At 34.7% G+C, this 25614-nt stretch overlaps 1 protein-coding gene, 2 non-coding genes and 2 pseudogenes across 7 annotated transcripts; 2 read left to right on the forward strand and 3 right to left on the reverse strand.

Annotated features, from left to right (window-relative positions):
• The first annotated feature begins 27 nt into the window (after positions 1-27).
• Positions 28-4410, forward strand: LOC145563543 (pentatricopeptide repeat-containing protein At1g69290 pseudogene; annotated as a pseudogene). The gene is made up of 2 exons (XR_014094554.1): positions 28-2263; positions 3976-4410. The product of XR_014094554.1 is annotated as a pentatricopeptide repeat-containing protein At1g69290 pseudogene (transcript).
• Positions 4411-5944: 1534 nt separating this feature from the next.
• LOC145563544 (putative inactive purple acid phosphatase 1) lies at positions 5945-12698 on the forward strand (annotated as a pseudogene). Its single transcript, XR_014094555.1, has 13 exons — positions 5945-6062; positions 6798-6980; positions 7123-7214; positions 7314-7380; positions 7508-7630; positions 7919-8011; positions 8566-8695; positions 9469-9550; positions 10101-10233; positions 10900-11105; positions 11194-11319; positions 11426-11735; positions 12013-12698. The product of XR_014094555.1 is annotated as a putative inactive purple acid phosphatase 1 (transcript).
• Positions 12699-13133: 435 nt separating this feature from the next.
• TRNAA-UGC (transfer RNA alanine (anticodon UGC)) lies at positions 13134-13206 on the reverse strand. The gene has a single exon. It is a non-coding gene; the product is annotated as a tRNA-Ala (tRNA).
• A 75-nt stretch (positions 13207-13281) lies between these two features.
• On the reverse strand, positions 13282-13355 carry TRNAI-AAU (transfer RNA isoleucine (anticodon AAU)). The gene has a single exon. It is a non-coding gene; the product is annotated as a tRNA-Ile (tRNA).
• Positions 13356-14222: 867 nt separating this feature from the next.
• LOC145563545 (magnesium transporter MRS2-5-like) lies at positions 14223-19219 on the reverse strand. Of its 3 annotated transcripts, none has more exons than XM_081623992.1 (7): positions 19066-19218; positions 16950-17383; positions 16130-16200; positions 15513-15641; positions 14871-15281; positions 14647-14694; positions 14223-14537 (listed from the first exon to the last, which is right to left on the reverse strand). In XM_081623992.1, the coding sequence occupies exons 2-7, from the start codon at positions 17350-17352 to the stop codon at positions 14307-14309; spliced, it is 1293 nt and encodes a 430-aa protein (XP_081480118.1). In that variant the 5' UTR covers positions 17353-17383; positions 19066-19218; the 3' UTR covers positions 14223-14306. The 3 variants fall into 3 exon arrangements, with proteins under 3 accessions (XP_081480118.1, XP_081480117.1, XP_081480116.1); XM_081623991.1 differs by having other exon boundaries at positions 16950-17391; positions 19066-19216; XM_081623990.1 differs by having other exon boundaries at positions 14224-14537; positions 16950-17528; positions 19066-19219.
• Positions 19220-25614: the final 6395 nt, after the last annotated feature.

Below are 25614 nucleotides of genomic sequence, written 5' to 3' on the forward strand. Positions count from 1 at the left end.
CAACCAAAAACGATGAAAAAACTTCAACAAACAAAAAGAAAACAATCAAAAACACACAAAACAAACTTCCCTAAACCACCAAAAACCGGCGTATTATGCGGCGGCGAATCACTTTCTCTCTCCTCCGACCACCGCACTCTACACCCTTCTCCACCACCTCTGAACAAACCCCTTCTCTTTACTCTTTCCTTCAACCCTCACTCTTCTCCCGTAAACCACTGTCACCGTCACCGCCACCGCCACCGTCACCGTCACGGACAACCCCAACAACCCCATTAACCTCCGAACTCAAAACCACCTTAGAAACCACCCTTCACCATTCTCTCTCCTCCTGCAACACTGATGAAGCTTGGAAATCATTCAAGTTGCTCACTAGCACTTCCTGTTTTCCCAGTAAGTCTCTTACAAATTCACTTATTGCCCATTTATGTTCTCTTTCTGATGTTCATAATCTCAAAAGGGGTTTTGCTTCGGTTGTTTTTTTGATCGAGAAGAATCCCAATTTGTTGGAATTTGATTCTGTGAAAAGGGTTTTGAGTTCTATGGTTGTTGCTAATACTGTTGCTCCTGCTTTTGCTTTGGTTAAATGTATGTTTAAGAATAGGTTTTTTGTGCCTTTTCATGTCTGGGGTTCTTTGTTGGTTGAGATTAGTAGGAAGAATGGGAGTTTTGTTGGTTATTTGGGTGTTTTTCATGAGAATTGTAGGGTTGCTATTGATGAGAAGTTGGATTTTATGATTCCTGATTTGGATGCTTGTAATGCTGCTTTAGAAGGGTGTTGTTTTGATCTTGAATCGGTGGAGGATGCGGAGAGGGTTATTGAGTTGATGTCAGTATTAGGGGTTAGGCCCGACGAATTGAGTTTCGGGTTGCTTGGGTATTTGTATGCATTGAAGGGTTTAGAAGGGAAGATTAATGAGCTAGAGGGTTTGATGGGTGGGTTTGGGTTTTCTGACAGAGTGGTGTTTCTGAGTAATTTGATTAGGGGGTATGTTAAGGCAGGAAATGTAGAGTCTGTCTCTAAGACTGTCTTGCGGAGTTTGGAAGGAGGGGGTGAAGACGGTTCGAAATTTAGTGAGGAAACTTATTGTGAGGTTGTGAAAGGGTTTCTTAAACATGGGAGTGTTAAGGATTTAGCAGCATTGGTTGTTGAAGCTCAAATGTTGGAACCTGAAAGTGTTGTAGGGGAAAGTACGACGGGTTTTGGCATTGTTAATGCTTGTATTGTACTTGGGATGTTGGACAAGGCACATAGTATATTGGATGAGATGAAAGCTCAAGGAGCTGCTGTTGGACTTGGTGTGTATTTGTCAATACTAAAAGCCTATTGCAAAGAGCATCGGACAGCTGAGGCTGCACAAATGGTAGCAGAGATTAATTGTTCTGGTTTGCACTTGGATGTTTGTTGTTATGATTCTTTAATAGAAGCAGCGATGTCAAGCCAGGATTTCCAGTCTGCCTTTTCTTTATTTAGGGACATGAGGGATGCAAGACTATCGGAGTTGAAAGGGAGTTATCTTACCATAATGACTGGCTTGACAGAAAATAACAGGCCTGAATTGATGGCAGCATTCTTGGATGAGGTAGTTGAGGACCCTCGCATTGAAGTGGGAACACATGACTGGAATTCTATTATACATGCCTTTTGTAAGGCTGGTCGGATCGAAGATGCTAGTCGAACATTTAGGAGGATGGCCTTTCTTCATTTTAGACCTAATGGACAGACTTATTTGTCATTGATTAATGGTTATGTAGCTGCAGGGAAATACTTCAACGTTTTGATGCTTTGGAATGAGGTCAAAAGGCGAGCTTCGACTGATGACGCTGTAGGCTTTAAGTTAGACCACAGCTTGATTGATGCTTTTCTCTATGCCCTGGTTAAAGGAGGTTTTTTTGATGCTGTGATGCAAGTAGTGGAATTATCTCGTGAATGGAAGATTTTCGTAGATAAGTGGAGATACAAACAAGCATTCATGGAGAACCACAAGAAATTGAAGGTCTCAAAAATGAGAAGAAAGAACTTTAAGAAGATGGAGGCCCTAATTGCTTTTAAAAATTGGGCTGGCTTGAGTACATGAAGCTTTTAGATGGTCCATGCCTACTTCCAGGCAAAAAAATTGAACTTTATCAAATTGGATGATGGTGGCTCGTTGTCAACCCTCTTGCCAGGGCAGAAAAGAGAATGGAGGAAGTACTCCTCAAAATCATTACTTTTTATCTGCTGCTCTTTCGAAAATTCATGAAGCATACACAGTTATATCAGGTAATTTTGTATTCCCTGCAGTCATCTTATGTCTTTATTATGTTAATTCTTTGCTTCTCCATTATAAAATGTGTTTGGAATCTTTGGATATTCTGGGGTATTTCTGCTCCATGGTAAATGCCTCTTTTTTAATTTTGTATGCTGTAAATTTAGTCACATTAGTTGGCTTGACAGTCCATGCTTGTGGCGGTTTGTTTGATGAAATATGACAGCCATTGCACATTATGTACATAGTTTGACAATTCATTATGTGTTTCTAACTTCTCATTTTTTGTGCTTGTTGTTTGACAAGTTTTGCTGTAATCTAAACTTATGGCTATATTTTTGGAATGAATTTGTGGATCTGTTTGCTTCTACATGCCAGGTTTTTTGGCTACATTCTTGGATAAAATCAGTTTCACAAAGAACATTTTTTGTGACTTTTAAAAAAAGAAGATTGAGCAAATTTCAGTGTTTATGTTGGTGGCTGTAATGCTTCGCTTCTATAGGTAGATGGATTAAGTTTTGGATTTAGCAAAAATGGCACAAGGCACATCAGTTCATTGCCTTTTGGTCCTACTCATAAATCTGAGCGTGCTAAGCTTGTCTATAGATGTTCATGGGTGAAGAAACTTTTTCTTCATGGTTTTATCTTTTGTAAGTATGCTGGAGAATTGGAGAGTAGCTTTTCAAATCTTCACTTGGGAATGGATGTAAGAATTGTGGGATTTGGATAGTAATTTGTCAGATAATGATGAAAGTGTTGTAGAACTGATCCATCGATGATAGTTGCCGTGAATTTTTTTTGCCTTAAACTTGAGGAATGATTATTATGCATAGTACCATTAGATTGATGATTTTTTTCATTCTAGCATCATCAATGATTTTTAATTTGGTTAAATATTGAAACTCTGAGTTTAGAAGCTGTTAAACTTCCCAACTTTGTGTGATCAGGGTTTCAGGGTTGATATGTATGATGAACAGATGAAGTAATTTGCTCTGTAGCTCTTCTAAGTTGGTCGTATCCGCATAATGATTATTTTGGTTCTAGGACCCAGGTGAATATGTTATCACTAATTTTACTTGAATCCAAGACCGTTTATTGGTAGTTATGATTCACGTTGCATTGAAATGCTTGATTACAGTATAAGTCTACTTTTTGAACAGCCTGAATGCCGCTGACATACTGTAAGCATGTGAGAATGGCTGAATTAGTTGTTAAGCTCAGTGTGGTCATGTTCAGTACTTCAGTGTAATGCCTCTAAGCTCTACTCTAATTTCCTCAATGTTCTGTGGATTTCTGAAAGTACCCAAGGGTAATACGAACTGACAATGAAGACCATACCTTTATTTCTGATTCTGAGTTCATTTCTTGTGCTCTGTCTTTGCTTTACATCTCTCAGTGATCGAATACTTAACAGACAGATTTTTTGAGCAGTTAGGGCATGTATATATTCTGCTAAATCCACAATATATTATGAGCATCTGTAGCATTATAATCATTGTGCTTCTGAATATTTCTGAAGTGAACAAGATAGTGGTTGAAGTTTGTTGAAGTCATGAGTATTTCTGCTGTTATTGTTGACAACGTCAGAATAATAATTGATCGGGAATACCTGTTTCAAGGGAGGAATGAAAAGTTAGCCATGATCTGTCTATGCTCTGCTGCTTCTAAGCTAAATTGCATTTTAGATTGTTTAGCTCATATCCTTCTTTTTGAATTTGTTTTGCAGGTACTTCTCAATCTTTCTCTCACAACTGAGGTTTCTGCCACTAAGGGCAATGCGCCCATAGGCCTTTCCATCAGTATTTGGAATACCGAACCCATCAAGGGTAGAGTTTGTATGTATGTACTCGAAGATTATACAGGCTTATTTTAGGGCCTTAGGGCTGTATTATTTGTAGAACACCCTTCCGTAATTAAATTTTACAAAGTATTATTTTCAGGTTACTTGTTAATTTTACTTATTGCTAGTATGGCTAGCCATCACCCTCCCTATCCTACCATACCCGGGGCCCTGGGTAGCCAGGCTACCCTTAATGTTTTGCTATTGTAAGGTAACACTCTTATTTGGTGTAATAAATGTTGCAATGCTTAAGATTTTATTCAGTGTTTGTGTAATTAGTGTTGCAATGCTTTATGGTTTTATCAAGTACTTGGTGGAACTTTAATCTCGTGATTGATTATGCTGCCCTTTTAACTGATGTTTATAAATGGAGAAAGGTGGTAATATTACTCAATTTCTCATGTACTTTGGCATTTGAGTTATTACGGTAATTAATACTTAAGTTTGATACTAATTGTTTTGTTTTGGAGGATATCATGACTTTCATGAGTTCAAAATCCATCAAAAAAAAAGAAATTTTAGGGGGGCATTAGAGGACTAGAGGTACACATCTAATAACAAGTTGCTAAGCATAAGTTTCTTTGATCCGCCACTTTGGCCATTGTAAGTGTTTGAAGTTTGGCATTAAAATATTTCCTAACTAGATTAGTCCCGTGCGATGCACGGATTTCTTTGATATATAGAGTATATATTTTATGCATTTTTACCTCGTATCAGAAAAACTATAGAGACATAACCATTAGTTGTAAATGCCAATTTTATAAAATTAAATTTGAAGAAGAACAAACTGAATATGAAAATTAGAGCATATACAAAAAAGTTAGATTTGTACTATACGATTTTAATTAAGTAAATATGATTTTAAACTTGAAATATATAAAGAAAAATAGAAAAAATAAATATGTACATCAAAGTATTTTGTTCCATGAAGCATAGGGGAAAGATGCATTAGATTTCAATAGTTGGTGATAGAAGAAAAATAAATAAATTAAAGAATATAGATAAATTGAGAGGAGGAGAAATTAAATTTGAAATTTAAATCCAAAGAAAATATAATGACATCAAGTTTTATTTAGGCGGGAAAAATTTTCTTATAAAGCTGCCACGTGAACAATATGATGTCAGCGGTTTCTACTTTAGTAATATTTATAGATTATTTAATTTTTGGCCAAATATCACTTTGCCTAAAGGCTACAAATTGAGTAGTAAAGTCTAATAACAAGTTGAGCTCAACATAGTTCAAAACTTGAATTCAGCTCATAAATGTAACCGATCAAATTATTCTTCTTTTTCAAAAATACGTATAACTGAGACTGAGAGTATAATTAGTGGATGACCAAAACTCTATGTTTACAGATTATTTTATAGTCTTTCTCATCCAATGACCCGGCTAACTTTTGTCAAAATTTATCGTGTTTATCAATATGATTAAGTCTTTATCAGTAATTAAGATAATTATCAGTATCAATTTCCTGATTTTCAAATACAACCCTAAGATTCTCTTAAACCAAGTACCTCAAAAGCATATGCTTTTCTAGTATATATGGCTTAAACTTGCCGGCGTAGGAGTCGGAGGATCCAATCAAGCAACTTTAAGTCAATATCAAAACCTCTAAAGTCAAGTACAACTCCTAATTAAACTTTACAAATTGAAAATTACAATTTGTTTCAGATAAAAAAAAAAAAAAAAAAAAAAATTGAAAATTACACCCTTTTTTATTATTATAATAAATTTTCCACTTTCTTCAACTCATTAACTAAATCATTAGAGTATTCCGTACTTCCCTCTTTTTTCTCCACTTGATCAAATAGATACGCCCTTCTCACAGGTCAGCATTCACTCTATTTTTCTAAAATTCAAGCTAATTTTTCTTCATTTTCTGTATGAATGTTGCTCACTAAAAAGTTGAAATTTGCTTGCTTTCTTATTTAATATGGCTAAATTTGGATACCCTTTAATTTTCTGTATCTGGGTATGCTTAATTTCTGGGGGATGTTGAATATGTGAATGAAAACATGAATTTGTACCAGTAAAATTTGGAACTATATACTTTGGAATATGAGAATTTCTTATTGTAATTTCATTCATTCAAGTAGTGGGTGTTCTTTGATTATTTGGGTTGATGGGAAAGGATTGGTTATGATATAAGTCTGTTTCAGCGGATTGTTCCTTACTTATTTTCATGGGTTTCATGCTTATATTTATATCTAGATTTTAGGAGTAAAAAATTTACTTTGTATTGAAATGTGGACAATAGTAGGGAATGAAAATGTTCTTGGCTGCTTAATAGGTACTTGTATATCCGTATATGTGTTGTTTGTAATCATAATCTGTCGAAGCGTAATGCAAGTAAGAGATATCGGAAGTAGTAATTGAACTGAAACTCATGTTTGAGAGCTAGGTACTCAATGAAATGCATAATGGTACAATTGAAGTAGACAACTTGAAATTGAATGTAGGATAGTGAACTTTGTAGGGTGAAAAACTGAAAATGTTTTGAACTGCCATATCCTAGATCAATTTCTTTAATACACTAAAGAGGGTCTATAATATGGTCTTGTCCAACTCACATAAAAAATATGAGAATAATGATGGGATACGTTGCACGAAATTGGCTGTTGGTGGATTTACAAAGTTCCTTTTCTACAATTGTTGCCATAATCTTGTTATACAACATAAGAGTCTTTATTTATTTCATTTTATTCAGGTTTTAAAGGGGATGAGAGGCCTATTGCTTAATTCATACGTGGTCCTTTTGGTTGCTTCAATCCTTCAATGCGCTGTGTCCCATGGGGTTCAACCCCTGTCAAAAATTGCTATTCACAAAGCAGCAGTTGCTCTCCATGACGAGTCTTTTGTTCAAGTTTCTCCTTCGTTGCTTGGATTAGGGGTAAGCTTTAGTCAGCTTGCACATCTGATATTGTTTATTTTTGAGGTGTAGCTTTTATAATTTGAAGTAGAGAACTTTTTATCTTAGTAGAGTTGCTTACTAGAAGTTCTAATTTTATCAATTGGCACTTGATTTCTATTAGGGAACAAATAGAGAATGGGTTACTGTAGAATTCAGCTACCCCAATCCTACCGTAGATGATTGGATAGGAGTCTTTTCTCCCGCCGATTTCAGGTAACATACTTATTTTTCCCTGAAAACAGCCTAATTGGAACTCACTTTGTCTTTACTCCATATTTTGGGCCGTTTAATGACCAAACTCCTTATCTTCAGCTCGTCTACATGCTTGGCAGATAATCCTAGAGTTTACCCTCCTCTTCTGTGCACTGCTCCAATAAAGGTGGGTACTGGAAATTTGGTGACTTTGATCCTTTCTTTTTGGATAATCACTTAAAGTTTGAGCACTGTTTATCATCCTACATATGTATATATGCTTCTATAAACAACTTAGTGTGTTTGTTTCGCAGTATCAATTTGCAAATTTCTCGAATCCTAAGTATGTGCAAACAGGACGTGGATCTCTGAAGCTGCACTTGATCAATCAGAGAGCAGATTTTTCATTTGCATTATTTACTGGTGGACTGCTCAGTGTATGCTTCCTGTACCTTTTATTATATCTCTCTTGTTTTCATTTTGAGTTCTGATTGTACTCCGGCTGCGTGTTGTTCTTATGTCAATAAACTGTGGCTGAAAACTAATACATCAAAATTTTGAATTACATTCATCTATCTAGTGCCATCGAACTGTGGGGTATTGTATTTACAAATTATATTCCCATTTCCCGTTCTTTATAATTGTAGTAGTGATGAATTACTGATGCATCATAAATGTAACTCTTGTAATTTATCATATTATGTTCTCTTTCTTTCTACCAACAGCCAAAGCTGGTTGCCGTCTCAAATGTAGTTGCTTTTGCAAACCCTAAAGCACCTGTATACCCACGCCTGGCTCAAGGAAAATCTTGGGACGAGGTGAGCTTCATTTTCTGTTATTATATATATTACTTTTATGAGAATACAAGAAGATTTGCAGGGAAAGGGAGGGAAGGAAAAGTGAGGGATACATTTTGGCATTTTGCATATTTTTAAAAAAGACTTGGAGCAAGGGAAAGGAAATGGTGGGATCCATTTTCCGTCCCCTTTTAATAAACCAAATCCCTACATTGTTTGTGAGATTTGGAAGAAAAATGGATGGTCAATCTCTCCCTCCCCACCTCGGCACCTCCCTTTCCCTTCATTACTGTTATCTGTAGTAGCTTTTTTTTTTTTAATTGATCGTTATCCTGAAATTGTGCATAATTCTTAGTGTATTGCTACCTCCATCTCGAATGCTCAATCTTTAACGCAGTAAGCTTTTTCATTAAAGTTGGGGCCCACAGCGGCACACCCACTTACATTTTTCTGTCTACTTATTCACCCTCCTTTAAAAGCAAGTAAAAGAGCAATGAGCCAAGTAATTTGGGATATAAAGAGCATATTGTAGTCTGAACCATATTTCTGAAATCTAAATTTGACATGATATTCAGATGACAGTTACTTGGACTAGTGGATATGGAATTGATGAAGCAATTCCTGTTGTTGAATGGGGTTTGCAAGGAGAGAAAAAAACTATTTCCCCAGCTGGCACATTAACCTTTGATCGCAGAAGCATGTGTGGTGAGTGTAAAATCTTTCTTCCCTATTGCAGGTTTGAAGATTTATTCATGCTTGTTGATTGAATAAAAGCTCTGTGATTGACAAAACATCTACATTCAGATTGCTAGGTTATGTATATAACTTGTAAAAAGAAATGTTAAGGAATGCGATATTTACAGCATGGGACCTTGCTGTACCTAGTGTCCATTCCTAAGTGATTGTACTAGATGTCTAAATATATATCTGTCAAGTATGTCTTAAAAACCTGAGCTACTTTCAAATGAACGGCTTACATCTCAATGCCAAAGTGTTTTTGGTTGTCTTTTATCTGAACTGTAGAAATCGACCTAATGAACTCCTTGACAATCCAATCGAATGGAATACAAAATGAATCCAACTTTTCATGAAACATCCAATGATCCAAATATGTTCTGAGGTTGATTGGCATGATTGCCCTACTTTGTTGTTTGTCAGCTTAGTGAAGTATGTAGTCACTCTGATGAAGCAGGATAATTTAGCTATACATTTGTTTGCATCAAATTAGCACTTGGTTGAATTGTAACACTCTCAACTCTATTTCACTCTTGCACTCTTCTTTACATCAGTCTTTTGTTTGGAGCTTGCAGTTAATTGGCAAGTTCGAGTAATAACTAGATTCATATTATCTTGCAAGAATGTCTAATCACTCTATCCTATTTGCTTTTGTCCTAGTTAATTTAATGGTGCTCATCTGAGTCAATATGTCATACAGTTTGGCAATTCATAATCACTTAATTCTATTCATGCTTGGGCAGGTGCACCAGCCAGTACTGTAGGATGGCGTGATCCTGGCTATATACACACTGGTTTCATGAAGGAGCTGTGGCCTAACTTAGTGTATGTCATCTAACATTTTGTCATTTTGTTACATCTTGCTGTCTTGTTGACTGTCATCTATACTGTGATGACATTATGAGAAGTCAAATTAAAGGTGTTAAATATTGAGTATAAGTTTAGATACATATCAACTATGATTTTCAGATCTATTCATCTTAATTTCAGGCCTTGGAAACAAACTTTTTCCTCTAATGAAAAATCGTATGTCAAAGTAATTATCATCATTTGAGTTTAAAGTAGTAGGCCACTACGCCAAATCCGTTGCCTTTAAAATTATAAGACTAGGGAATAGGATCTAACAGAAACATTCCCTTTGAAATGTAGGGGTAAGGCTAAAAGAGCCTCTTTGCAAATATAAGTCTAAGGTCTTGTACATCTGATCTCAGTCCTGTACACTTTTTTTTCTCCATGATCTGATGTATAAAGTTCTGACTTATACTTAATTTTGAATGTTCTTATTTTGTTTCCTGAACTTTTTACCATCACCTTTGGACTGTAAGTTTTTATATTTTCTTTTAACGTAATTTATTTTCTTCTTCGTGCCATGCAGGTACACATATAGGGTTGGACATAGATTGCACGATGGAACGTATGTATGGAGTGTTCGTTATCACTTTAGAGCATCTCCTTATCCAGGTCAAGATTCTGTTCAGAAAGTTATCATCTTTGGAGATATGGGAAAGGTATGGGATATTTGATAGGAATTGATAGCACTTCTGGTTTTACTGGTGGTTGCATCTAAGCTTATGTTGATCTTAGAAACACATACTTCCTTCAAGGCATGTTTTATATGTCTAAAAGCAAATCTACTAAACCATGTATTGAGATTTCAAGTATAATCAGCAACACAATGCATATAAAAAGACTTCAGCAGGGTGAAAGAGAGAGGGAGGCTGGGGGGTTCATCTATATATATCCTTATACCTAAGCTAGCAGAGAAGATGTTTCCCAAAAGCTTTTGATTTGATATTCTAGTGTTTTTTGCTACTTCACTATGAACAGAAGGGTAAACATTTAAGGAACCAATTCATTTTAGTCCATTATAATTTAATGCATCCCCACCTCCAAGCATGTATTTTCCTTTCTTTTTTTTTTTTTCTCGTCTCATGGCCAGTTATTCATACCTAGAGGTGTGATCCAAGACAAATAAGATTTAGTAAAGAAAACATGCTTGGTAATCAGGGATGTTTACCCTGGACATTCCATATAAAAGGCCAGTATAGTCTGTAATCATTTTTTTATCTACCTGCCTGTGTCAATTAGCTGTAAAACTGTTAGGCGTCCATTTATTCCATTTGTTTGTTTTCATTGTAGTACCTTCTGAATCGTTGATACATTTAATGTTTTAGGATGAACTGGATGCCTCCAATGAATACAACAATTACCAGCGCGGTTCTCTAAATACTACTGCACAACTCATCAGTGATCTGAAGAACATTGACATTGTCTTCCACATAGGAGATATATGCTATGCTAATGGTTATCTGTCTCAGTGGGATCAATTTACTGCTCAAGTTGAGCCCATTGCCTCAGCTGTTCCCTATATGATTGCTAGGTTGGTCAACTTATCTTATCTCTCTTTGAAATATTTAGTTTGTCGCTGTGTATCTTAAGGTCAAATTATTTTATTTTTTTCCTTGCAGTGGAAATCATGAGAGAGACTGGCCAGGGACAGGTTCCTTCTATCAGAATACAGATTCAGGGGGAGAATGTGGTGTGTTAGCTCAGAATATGTTCTATACTCCTGCCGAAAACAGGGAAAAGTTCTGGTATATATAGGATATCATAATTTGGGATGCATTAAGTTAGTCTGTATGATCTTCAAATTGATAAATCAGTAATTAGAAAGAAATAAGAATCTATTTTCTTCTGCAGGTATTCCACCGATTATGGCATGTTCAGATTTTGTATTGCTGATACAGAACATGATTGGCGAGAGGGAACAGAACAATATAAGTTCATTGAGCACTGTCTAGCATCTGCAGATCGACAAAAGCAACCATGGCTTATTTTTCTTGCACATCGTGTGTTGGGTTATTCTTCAGGTGACTTTTATGCTGTTGAAGGTTCATTTGAAGAGCCCATGGGCAGAGAGAGCCTTCAAAAGTTGTGGCAAAAATACAAGGTTGATATTGCTGTTTACGGTCATGTACATAACTACGAGAGAACATGCCCCATCTACCAGGTTCATTCATTTCCTGTTGAGTTGCAATATAATCACACTTTTAAACTTGAATCTAGGATTTTACATTCTTTTGGCCAAAATGTCTGCTCTTAGTAATTTAAGCAATCCTGTTTTCTTTCCATAAACTAATTGAAGCTAATTGGGCATCCATAGTATATACTGCTGTGCCAGTTCAGGTCCTTCAGAAAAGTAGCTACTTTTTCTGGACATCTCAGAATAGCAGCTTTTCAGTCTCATTGCTGCACCATTCTTAGTTTGTGGAGTTTTGTTGTTGCAGAACACATGTACCAACCAAGAGAAGAACGATTACAAGGGCACCTTGGGTGGAACAATACATGTAGTTGCGGGTGGTGGAGGAGCGAGTCTTGCAGAATTTTCAACCCTCAAGCCAAATTGGAGTATATTTAGAGACGAAGATTATGGATTTGTTAAAATGACGGCATTTAATCACTCGAGCTTGTTGTTTGAGTATAAGCGGAGCAGTGATGGGAAAGTTTATGACTCATTCACAATATCAAGGGATTACCGGGATATATTGGCTTGCTCTGTGGACAGTTCCCGGCAACAACCTTGGCATCTTAGTCAACCTTGGTATCTTAGTCAACCTTGTAAGGGATCATGTTTGTTGAAGCATGGTGCCAATCATTTCAAATTTAGACAATAGGTCTCCCTTCTCGCTATCCCTGCTGTATAGATGCATGATCGTTTGAATTATTTCAGTCAATCAAATTATAGATCAAGCTAGTGATAAGCCAGTTTGGCAAAATCGCAACAACCGCATAGCAAAATCAAGCTTCCTGAGCAAGAACCTTCTGCCTCTCAGCCTTTTATGTAGATAATTATGTGATAGGCTGGAAGTAGATGGGCAAGCTATTTCATTCACACTACATATTATGCTTTGCATTGAAAATGTCCTCAATAATGGCCTAATTGGCACTTGTATATTACATTACTTTTTATGCATTAGAAGTTAGAAATGTACGTTCATTTTAGAAAGAATGATAATGGTTTGTTTGAGTGGCATATAAAATTCCTTTAATTATTGGTCTTTGACAACCTGGTATGTCTATTAACATCAGATAGCTTTAAAACATAGGACAAGTTTGGATATCAAACACTGCAGAAGCTAGACTTTCTAAATGTAGATTTATGCAACACAAGGATCGGATCAACTGCATATTGTGAGGATCAAGGCAAGTTGGTTTCACGTTTCGCAGGACCTGCAAGGCTGCAAATAAAGTCATCCGCGTTGCACATCACCCATGTACTGTAGTTTTGATCATGGTGGAAATAACGGAAATATATTTTGGTTAAGGTCGTAAGGTAATTCAGTGAAGGTGGCATCATCTAACAAATACGAGGTCAAAAAGAAAAGTAACGAAAAAGTTTAAAACTTTATGGAGATGCGGGGGATCGAACCCCGTGCCTCTCGCATGCAAAGCGAGCGCTCTACCATTTGAGCTACATCCCCTTTTTGTTCAATCAAAGACTGTATATAATAATTATAACAAAGTTTCTATATGACCAAAATTAGAGTAAAAATGTTTGGCCCATGCAGGTCTCGAACCTGCGACCTTCGCGTTATTAGCACGACGCTCTAACCAGCTGAGCTAATGGGCCAATTTGATTATTATCTGCTATATTTAATCTTTATACGTCACTAAAAAAAATACTTTTAGTTTTTATTATCTTTGCGTCTAATATGTATTTCTAGCCAAAATTCTACTTATTATCAGATGTTCTGCTCTTTACCATTGATCCCTCCTACAGCCTACGGGTATGGCACAAGCTATGGGATGTTCAGAACTTCAGATTATGCGTAACAAACACTGGAGAGAGGTCAGGACATTAAAAACTCGTACAACATTGCCTAATTTGCATCAATGGACTGCCAATAGCAGCTGTGGCTCATCTTTCTTGCACATTGTGTGCTTGATGACTTGCCTTGTCAGGCTGTCAGTACAGTGCAGAACATGGATTGTGGAGAGAGCCTTCTGAAGTTACAGCAGATTATCAAAGTTAAAGCGTCTATTTTCAGCCATGTCCACAGTTACGAAACATGCACATCCCATATGTATCAGGTAAGATTTTTGCATAGCAGATATCAAGCTGAAATGGAATAGATATCTTGATTATGGATTTGTAACACTGACAGCACTTGATCACTAGGAATACTTGTTCGTGTACAAACACCAGTTGGGAAGGGAAGGTTTATGCCACTTTCAGTCAAGGCATGATATTTTACGGATAAGTCAGTGTGCTCTTTGAATCGTTACCAAGGTACTACAATGGCACGGCATGATATCACAAGGACAAGCCAGTCTCTGTGAATCATTACCAAGCTCCTACAATGGCTTCTGACTTAGCCTGTCAGCTGATCTCAGCTCTTCATTTGCAATGTCAGGCCAGAATGCTCTCAAATAACTCGATTATATGCATATGACGTATTTATATAATTCCAGCCAGTGAGTAATAATAAACGTAGGAACAACCACCGTTAATAAAATTTGAATTCAATTAATGGCCAAAATTTTTCTAGTTTACAATATATGCAAAGGCATAACTAAACAGCTAAACAGGGACTAATTTTTTCCCTTTGAAATAAATCAAAAAACAGGAGTATAAGATCCCACAGCCAATACAGCTAATGACCAGGACCCAATTGAATGTAAATGGATTATCAAAGACCGAGGTCTCGAAATTCATCCCGAAGACACCAGTGACAACAGCAAAACAGGTAACAACAAATGTTGCTGCCGTCAGCAACAATTCAAATTGTATCAGCTGATTCTGAACAGTGCCCTGTTAGAATGAAAACCAAATTGATCAAAAGCTGTTAGATCTGAGTTGAAAAGGCAAAAGGCTTAATGGAGTAAATAATAGAGAATATTTTAAAATGCAAAAAATTCACCAGTTTGATGTTGATCAAGTCCTCCGTATCATCAATGTACTCTTTAAGCTGCATCAAAAGTAGATGACTTTTAAGTAACCAAAAAACGCAAGAATAGTGTTGAGGGAGGGGGGGATATGATGATAAAGTAACAGCTTTGAAGTAGTTCGCTGACAGACCGCATCTTTCAAGATCCAAAAAGTAAAATCTTATATACTAAACTAGAGAGAGAGATCAATTCTTACTGACGACAATTTGCTAAGAGTGTGGTCAATAAAAACAAAATATGCTTCCAGCAACATCTCAAGTTGAACAATGTCTTCCTTCTGACTGGATGAAGTCGTTGTAAGAGTTTCATGCTGGCTTGATCTGGTAATACTGCTAAAGGCCCTCTGCAACTTATGAGATCCAATTGTAACAGCCTCAGGAGAAACAGGAGCAACAGGTGAAACTGGTGCAGATTTTGATAACCATTTCACTGAATCTAAACTAACTGAAGGAATGTTATCTATGTCGGAATTCACCGCAACTGAAGGAATGTTATCTATGTCTGAATCATTGGACATATATCCCTCCATTTTCTCCTTCTTCTCTGTCAGGTACATTTCTGCCATGTCGCCATCATCATCCATGAGATGCTCAATTTCATCGCGCACCTGAAAATGTTATGATAGCTCAAATATGGAGTATATACCCGCTGACCAGCTAAAATATTTTCAGGGAGTTCAAACTTGCACTTTTTCACAAATGTATTTTAAGAGTTCATCATCCCAAAGTTATATAACCCGCAAATGCCTCTTGCCTCAATCACACTAATTAATCAATGGGCTAAGTCTTCAACCTTTGACAAAATAATACCACTGCATCAAGCAAATTGAAGAGTTTACCTTTTGAACTCGCTGAGTCAGACTAAGGAGGTTGCCTTTGAATCTCCGAACACGTTCCAGGTTCAAAGTGCTAATAGATGATGTCAACTCGTCAAGCACTGGACGTATCTCTGAAGTCAATTCTTTTGCCTGAAGAATTTTAAAATTCATATAACAGAATTCATGATGAAACATAAAATCAAGTTTCAAAAGGTAAGCTTTGGTTCTGGCAAGCAGAATGCACAAGTTCACAAAATTGGGAATTAGTGTCAAACCAGAGAAAAACTCTGGGTGTCAATATGTTAGTGTGTTACACTGAAATTTTTAGAGTACTCCCTTTGTTCCATCGAAAGTGGTATAACCAACATTTGAGTATTAAGAAGTGTACATAATGAATGAAACAAAATTTGTATTGGAATAGTTGTAATAAGGGAAGATGATTGGTGAATATACTACATTCATTCATTAAAAAAGGAGGAAACTTAATGGAAACTATCACTTTCAGTGAGACAGAGGGAATATGTCGCAGAAAGCTTAATCATTTTTACTTCAATGGAATGTTCTTTATAAACAGATCATTGCATGTTTCTTGCAGGTTTTTTAGCATCAGGCAAGACACATCAAGCTATAATGCATACCTGCGCATCCAGGGACGTGCATGTTAATTCCAAAGCCAATTCAAGTGCTTTAAATTCAAAAGGCAATCCATCTGTAAGAACACACAACACAAACAATTTACCACAGCTATTTTTGTAAAAGACACAGCCAAAGGATGTGACACGAATCACATGACAAAAGACAATTTTCAGCAGACATGTATTTTTTTCTTTTCATTTGATTTACAACCAGCAGCAGCTTCCTTTTGCAAAATTACCCTGTAAAACTTTATCAAGAGGCAGACTACATATATAATGTCATGAAAATATCAACCACGTGCTCATATAGTGTGATCTGAAGGACCAAATCTAATGTTTCAGGAAAAAAAATGCTACAGCACTACAAGATTCAATAATGTCAGTAACTCTAATTTTAATGCGATCAAGCTCCAAAAAATAACTCTATACGTTTCATAATGTTGTCCTGTTTTCAATTTTGCCATATTTCAAAATGAGAATCCTGGTTTTAATTTCACTCTACAATTAATACACTACTACAGCAAGAGCTATTACTCTTGAAAGTTACCCCCCTCTTCCAATCTTTGTGACAAGTCAATCAAGACAAACATTGTGAAACAGAGTAAAAAAAAACAAATAAAGTTCCAAGAACAGAGGTGAGATAATGAACACTAAGGTGTGCTGGGAGATAAGAAGTATCATTTTAATTCATTGAGAAGATGCAAATCCACTATGAAAACTCCTATGTTCAGATAACTAGTAAGCTTGTCTGCTTGTGTATACAGCCATATATGTTTCAAATAAATTTTGAAAGGATATCTAATCCAAATAAATTAAAAATTACCAGCATGATCTCTTGTTGCTTGAAGTCGATTACACAACTCTGTCTTATACTGCATGACAGAGCCATCCAAAGAGTTCATCACAAAAGCCTCGTCAGCAGTGATTACGCATCTAATCTGCTCTAAGTTGACGACAATAGCCTTCTCTCTGCCCAATATGGCAGAAGGATAGATGAACAAAGGGTCCAAAAGGCGAAGATCCCGAGAAGGCAAGGAACAATTTTTCATAATAGTGGACTTATCAAGCTCCATAACTTTTGCATTCCCATTCTGCTCAATCTTTATCCATGAACGACTTCCATGACCTCTCTTCTTTACACCTGAATAGCCAAATGCATGCCCAAAGGCACCTGCCCTTGCACCACCACTGGGAACACCTTTATTAGAATTTTCTGGCTTCTCCATCACCTTTCACTAAATGCGCCCTTGTCTAAATCTGCAGAACTTCATAACAAGAGTCTGCATCAATACATATCAACTTGTCTTTTCTTTAAAACCCCCATCTTAGATTTCCAAGATGCTAATATATTTCATCTAGGAACTAATCTTCCCGGCAGCAAATGTGCAAAATCCCAACAATCCTGCAAATTCAGAACAAATCTCCCATTCACCTTTCCATACAAGCACGTTCGGGGTATCATATACTACTTTATCATATTGTGGAAGTAATGCTGACACAGGAGTAAGATAATTGTGCTACTAGAATTATTTTTTAAAACAATAGTACAAAAAGTGGTAACAATGTAACATCAACTACATAAGGCAATTTTACACAAAAAGTAAAGCAGTCCGCAACTCCGCAACACCTCATGCCAACTTGGTCAAATTTCTTTGATTAACTAAAATATCTGACAACTTCAGGCACGCTAACAGTACTAAGGGATTGAACACCTTGGCCTTTGAGGATCAACTTCATCATAGTAATAATTTTGAGGCCACAGCATGTACTTGCTAAAATTTCAAGGTCTACCATGGTCATCTTGGACCTTCAAGTTTAATAAACTTTGTTGACAACTCGATTTTTTAACTACACAAGAATAAAGGATAATATTTTAGATCTTAAATTTATGGTCAAGGCAACTAGTTTTCTGAGAATTTTTTGCTTAAATAATAGTGTAAATCATCTCTACCATTAATTATCCATTGTCCGTGATGACGGGACACCTCAAATGTAAACCGTTGTTTAGCCATTCAACATAGCTCAATCAATGGCAAACAAGACAAGTACTCCCTCTGTTTCATATTACTTTATGTCAAATCGTTACAAATAATATGAAATGGGTGTAGTAAATTGTCTTACAGCAATGGCAATACCAGAAAATTTAATATACACTATCAAGTAGTTTTGATTGATTGCACAAGAAGTTGATACTGGAAAATGGAAACTATGTAACAAAGCAATTTTCACAACAATTACATTTCTCATTTCCGAAACTCAAAAACATTCAAGGGGACGAGTTTCATTTGACACACCAGAGTTACAAAATGATTTTAGCATTCTATATTCTCTTTCAATTAAACAAATAATTCAGAAGCAATACACCACAGAACACAATCAGCGCGCCGAAGAAAAGCATCAAGCCAATGCAATGAATCAAATAAAAGGCTGCGGACAAGAATAATTCAACTCAGTAGTACATCATATATCAATTGGCTGACAAACAAGATAACTAGAAATTGTATTTATAACAATTGCAACAACAATTGGCTGACAAACAAGATAACTAGTACTGATATTCATAACATTTGCAACTACTACTACAAACAAACACATCCACAAACACTGCCGGATATGCACATACATATAGCAAGACAGTACAATTCCGTCCCTTCCGAACTTAATTGTCGCATAAGTAGTTCAAATTACACTATCAACACGACTATCAATTCCAGGGCCAAGGAATTACATGAATTAATCCTCTCATATATTCGTTCAATTCCAAACAACCAAACAAAAATCAGCAAACAACCCAATACAATACAGAGAATTTTAATCAAGTACACCAAAACCCCATCAAATTCTTACCCATAAAATGAAATTATATGTACCCAATTGTTCCAATATAACATAAACACAAAAGTAATCGTATGAAGAAGCTAAGAAGTAAGAAATATTACCTGGGAAATAATGATTAGGTTGTTAAATCCGCCAACAAATTCAAGATTGATCAATCAACTTCGGCAAAGAAGAGGAGAGAGACGCTAATGATCGAGTAGTCTCAGAATATTTATGGGTTGAACTTGTACTTGTATTTGTATAGTACGCTGTAAATAAATGTAAAATGTGAACCTTCCTCCCCTAAGCATGGTTTTAGTGGTTAATAGAACACAGTAGTAAGATCATTTGGATGCTAAGCAACAAACGTCACCATCTACATTTTTTTTTTTTTAACGGAGTACACGTAATAAATATTGAAGTACGGGGTAATCTGAATACTTTGGGTCGGGTTCAGTAAAATCGAGTCAGGTCTATTTTAAAGTTGTCTTATATTAAATTAAATACTTAAATCTTGTGTCCATACGATATGAAATATGAACTGGGGTTTTTCCGAGTTAGATCAAGTTGAGTCCGTTAAGTCAGTTCGTTTTTGACACCTCTTTTAAATTAAATAAGATATTTTTATATCATTGCAATTGCTAGTATATTGATTATACAGTAAACAACGTTATATTGAAGTTCAAGGAAAGATTGAAGAGTTGAGTAGGGGTAAGAAAAAACAATAAGAGAGATGCTGTAAAATGTGAAGGAAGTAACTGTGTAAGATAAATGTGGTTCACGTTATTTCAGATTTCGAGTTGTTGTTTCAAGTTAGGGTGTCTATAATTCAAATTAAAACCGAAATCCAATTCAATCCAAACCGAATTATCAATTCGGATTGGATCCGAACTTTAAATCGGATCAGATCAGATTGAGATTATTTGAAATTTTGAATTTTTGGATTGATCAAATTACCCAACCGGATACAAACAAATCCGAAAACCGAATTTTAGAAATTAGCATGTATAATGTGAAAGTGTTGTTGTCTTAGGTCTTAAATTGCGGAATGTTGCTGCTTGTTATTGATATTTAGTGCATGGAGCAATTGTTGTAATGGACTAATGTTGTTGCCTTTTAGTTATACTAGTTATTTTGAACAATTTATTTTGAGTTGATGTTAAACAATTTATTTTGATGTTATTTTTAACAGTTTATGTTAAACCCTAAACAATTTATGTTAAACACGACTATTTTCAAGATTTGTATTAATCTTAAGGATTGGACAAAATGTTATTTTTATAATTGCATTCTTATTATTATATTATCCTACTAGTCTATTAGACGCTAGCTATAAATTAACGTATTATAATTCGGATTTTCGAATCGGATCCAAATAACCGAACTTTAATTCAGATTGGATTAATTCGGATAGGATCGGATCGGATTGGATTGAAAATTAAAAACCGAATTATATTCCAGGTCGGATTGGATTTGGCATAAATCCACACCAAAAACCGAATGACACCCCCTAGTTTCAAGTTCAAATTGGGTCTAGGGTTAGGTATTTTGAATTGAGTAATCGGATATAGGTAAGGGGATATTCACTTTGGACATGAGTAATCCAAATCGTTTCATTCAACTCAGAACAATTGAAAATCATACTTTCTCTGTTTTTTTTACTTGACCTGTTTCTTTTATCACGCTTGCCAATGCAAAACTTTAGCGGTCAATAACTTTAATTCTCCATAAGTAAATATTATAAAGGTTATATATTATGATAGTACTTATTGTGACGAATTCAAAAAGATGAATATGTTTTTTCTTATATATTATTCACAAAAAACGGTCAAAGGAAGATTAGTGAATAGTGTAAAAGTCAAAACGGGTCAAGTAAAAAAAACAGAGGAAGTAGGATGTTTTTGTTGCAAAAAGCAAATCAATTCATCAGGAGCTACGGTGCATTTGCTTGTAATCAAGTAGGTTCAACGTGGGCCTAGCTCGAACCATTTGGGTTTAGAATCATTATTTGGCATGTCTAATTTTTTTTTACCTTAAGATACATTTAGGGGTACAATTTCAACATATGATTTGAGATTTTGAGTACCAAGTTGTGTTATATTTGGGTAAAAAGACTTTTAATTTGGACATGGGTCAATGATGAGGATCTATTCAGGGAAGGAAACTTTGAATTCTAATTCAAATACAACATCTCAATAAGATGAGGATAAAAGGTATTACCATCTAAAAATTCGCTAATATGCGTTGTAATAAAAGGGGGCAGAAGAATTACAATGAACAACAAGTAATATTGAGGCAAGGTCTTATTTTTTTAGTTTCATTTCATCAATACAATTAAGTCTAGCTACCTAATGCCTCTCGTCAACAACCCTATTCCTTGACTCCATCCCTTTTCTCTTTCTTTCTCTATTTGCACCATACCTTTCATAGAACCCAAAATCTTAAACTAATAATGCATTAATAAATTTTTTATGAAAAATGATTACCTAGAAAGTAAGGAAATATTCTAGTAATTAATTTTTTAAGCGTAACATCCTCATCCAACACTTTATTATAATCATTTTGTTTATTTCATATAGTTTTTCTGAATTGCTAAGGTGAGGAAATTCTTCAAATTATTTTAATTATTATGTTCTATATTAATGTAAGAAGCTAACTTGTTTCTTAATTTTTTTTCTCAGAAAATATCACAATAGCGGCAATTCTTAATGGTCAATTCCATCTATTTTTTTCCTTAGAAGAAGGTGAGTTTTTTAATTCAACATTGCAAATAAAATTGACTAATTTCTTTTTCTTATAATTTTTATCTGATTTTCTCAATAAAAAAATATGAATCAAATCAACAAAAAAAAAAAAAAAAAAAATAGTTAGATGAATTTGAATGAGTTTATGTAAGCTTTGATTTATTGATTATATGCCTATTTTAAAGAAGTGTGTGTATATAATATAAAATAGTTTGCATTTATTTAGAACAATTTATCCCACATTTATGTACCAACATATAAGTTAATATTTTGATTGAATAAGGATAAAAGAAGATGATAAATATAATTTGTGTATTTGTTATATTCTTTTCTGTACTGTATTTATATTAGACAAGTTGGCTTGAGATGTGGTATAGATTTTACACATAAAATCTTGTTTTATTGAACTTGCTTAATGAACCAATAAGTTTGATGAGATCAATATAAAAGGTAAGTGAATTATGAAAATTTTCTATCCAAAGGTAAATGATGAATATTTATTGCTTCATCAAGGTGAACAATGAACAATGTTATTATTTCAATTTTTTTAGATGGAGTTTAAAGCATTGTTTCATAGACTTTTTTGCTTCTCTCTTTCTCTCTACACGAACAACGTAGTTTAATTTTCTTATCTTTAAAAAGTAGTTTAATCATTGCAATAGGTTGTCATAAGGTGATAAAACTTCTTTACCAGACAGATTATCGATCCTATCTAAATATAGATGATACAAGTTCTGAAATAACGCAAAGAGTAATTTAATGACCTTGAGCTCATTTAAGCTCCTGCATCGCCATACCTTGGTGGATGCAAATACAAGGAGATCGTCGAAATCTATTGGAAATGGTTGTTAATGATTTTGAATGTGATCTATGTGGAGCGGGATACACCCAACTATCAACTCAATCTAACATTGTAGAAGTTGATCAATCTAACACACATGAAAGGGAAGATTGTTGGCGTTTGTTGTTCCTTGAGGTTGTCCAAGACACAAACAATTCCAATAGCAACATCAACAATAATGTTCATCATCAAAGATATGATAGCCAACATAGCAATCAGTCCAACTTAAGCTATGTTGGTAGAATTGATGAGTCATTCCCATTAGCATGCAAACATTGAAAGGGGAATTGGAAGAAGGCATAATAGACAAATCTCCATGTTATCAGATTCTTCAACCGAGGACATAATTTTAATAGACCATAATTTAATGGGTAGAGGTGAACAATCAAACACAAGCAATGAAACTATTTCTATGGGATCTCCTAATTATGTCCATAAAAATTTGGAAAACGTCTTGAGTTCAACTAGTAATGCAAACTTGTTTGGACAAGAGGAACTCGAACATGAATTTGAACCTACCAAAACATCGTTATCATCAGAGGGTTCATCTGAATTTCCCATGGATAGACCATCTATCCAAGTGATGTACAAAGATGATGAAACATACGATCCACAACGAATTCCATCCTCGGTGTTTGAAAGATGTGATTCTCTTATACCCGCGGAGTGGAGTGCAACGTCTAATGAATCATTATTCAGTATTCATATCGGTAATTCTAGTATGGGAAGAGAACAAGCTCTTTTATTAAGCGGAGAGCTGAAGAATCACGGTGGAGTATTTCCCAAACCACGAGAAGAATTCGAGCTTGATGGAAATAATAATTTACAAGAGATGAGAAAACTTGCAGGCTTATCTAAGGCAAGTGATGATCAAGGTAATAATGTAGTAAGCACTACTTCAACAACAAATATGCTTGGGTGTACAAATAATGGGAAAGTTGAACATGAGAATAAAAAAGGAGATAAGAGAGTAACAATTGAAAAAGAAGAAAATAAACACAAACAACAAAATATCCACTCATCTAGCATTTCCTTCCACTCTAACACAAGTGAAGATAGCAATTTTTCCTTTGCATTCCCGTGTAAGTTTGCCTTCATTTATACGTCTTTTTATTTGACTTTATTTACTTGCAATACAACCTTGTGGCACGCACTTTGAGGTTGAGATTATATAATGTAAACGGACTAATTATTTTAAGTAATTTTTACAAATGTAAACTGTTCATTTTTTCAGATTTGGCGAAGTGGGAAGAAATTCTTTCAAAAAAGGGCATCAACAACAAGTAGACATAAACAACCAATTCGCGCCTTCACCACCCGTGACAGCCAAAAATAAAGGAATTTTTTCTATCTTTCGAAGTTTCTCTTGTTGTCGGAATTGCTCTTCTTGCTGCTCTTGTGTTTCTTGCTCGTCTTTCACGTCTTGTTTCGCTTGTCCTTCATGCTTCTCTTGTACCTCGTGCTTCTCTCGTATTACCTCGTGTTTCTCTTGTGCCTCTTGCAAGACTTGTTGCGGTGCTCGTTAAGAAAATGATGTTCTCAACCCTCCTTCTCCACTTCTAATTTACCAAAATTATTACTAAGGCATTTTTATATTATGGTAGATTTGTTGAATGAGATTGAAGTCTTTGTATTTTTCATATTTATTAGCCTTAGATAGGCATGTTAAAAATATGTTGCCTAACAAATTATCTAGAGGCATAAGGAGAAGATGGAAATGGTAAACCATGTATAAAAAGGTTAATTAGAAGTCTTTTTTGTTCCAAACGCGAGTATTGTTTAGCCTTTTTCTATATTAGAAAAATGTGTAAATTTGTACATGTTGTATTTGTAGAAACTTTTTTTAGGAACCTTGTTAATTTAAGCCCTAAATTTAATTAGATAATTATATAGTTATACTTCCTCCGTTCTATTAATATTGCAACAATGGACTTTTTGCACTATTCATCACTCTTGTTTGACCATATAATATAGATTTATACGTTAAGCAAAATATAGTCATGTGGGATCTTATTGGATTCGTCTCATAAAATACTTTCACAATATCAACTTTTTATAATTTTTACTCTTACACAATTATAGATATTTAGCATATAAAATGTGCTTTGGGATGCGTAATTTCCTCCTTGTTGCAATATTAATAGAACGGAGGAAGTATATTGTTATCTGTATAGTTAACTTTAATTATAATTTCTAGCCTTTAAAATGTTCAACTAGTATTTCCAATCAACTTTTCAACACATGAAATATGCTATACACTAAAGTATACATTATTTTTTGACAAGAATACTCAAAACATGATTGTACTAGATGTTAGAAATTGTTCAACAAATAAACTGTGAAAATCTAGAATTTAACATTTATATATTTACAATTTAAGTTATGAAAATAATAGAATTTTTTTTAATACAATAATGATTTAGTATAATTACAAAAAGTAACAACTTTGGGGAAACCCTAAATTCAGGCAATACAATAAATAAAACTCATGAAAGTTGCTTGCAATAGTTAGTTCGGATCGGAGAGCATGATCCACATTATCATGTTTCTAACGTCCCGAGTGTGCATGAGCAAAACTGTGAAGCAACAATTTAAGCATGCAAGCTACAACTTTTCCCTTGTTTCTTTTCCACTTTGGCCCCATTCACTTCATCTTATTTTTTATGAACTGAAATTATTTTTACTGAAATAAAATTATATTTGTTGAACTTAAATTATTTTTACTGAATTTAAATTTATTTTACTGAACTAAAATTATTTTTGCTGAAATGAAATTATTTTTACTGATTTTCTATTATAATTCTTCTTTAAGAAAATTGAATTTTACTGAACTGAACTGAAATTATTTTTACTGAACTTAACTTATTTTTACTGAAATGAAATTATTTTTACTTAATATTATTTTTTTAAGGTGAAGTGAATAGGGCCTTTTATCTCATTAGGTTTTTTCTCATTTTCTAAGCCAAAATTTTCCTTTTTTTTTTTTTAGTTTTTAAACCTATATTGTTGTTCAATCCCATACATTATATTTTTTTACCTGTTACTAGTCATCTAGTCTCCCTTAAATAAAACTTTCGTTATATCAT

This window comes from Chenopodium album, chromosome 10 (genome assembly GCF_948465745.1).
Source record: "Chenopodium album chromosome 10, dcCheAlbu1.1, whole genome shotgun sequence".
Classification (NCBI taxonomy): Eukaryota; Viridiplantae; Streptophyta; class Magnoliopsida; order Caryophyllales; family Amaranthaceae; genus Chenopodium; species Chenopodium album.

What these genes read in the sequence shown, in the direction of transcription:
- LOC145563545 (XM_081623992.1), bottom strand. Translation starts at nt 17,352, where the DNA reads ATGGAGAAGCCAGAAAATTCTAATAAAGGTGTTCCCAGTGGTGGTGCA. An exon ending in AGCAACAAGAGATCATGCTG is followed by an intron (nt 16,201 to 16,949) that starts GTAATTTTTAAT and finishes GTGTTCTTACAG; the next exon opens with ATGGATTGCCTTTTGAATTT. An exon ending in CTCTTAGCAAATTGTCGTCA is followed by an intron (nt 14,695 to 14,870) that starts GTAAGAATTGAT and finishes CTTTTGATGCAG; the next exon opens with CTTAAAGAGTACATTGATGA.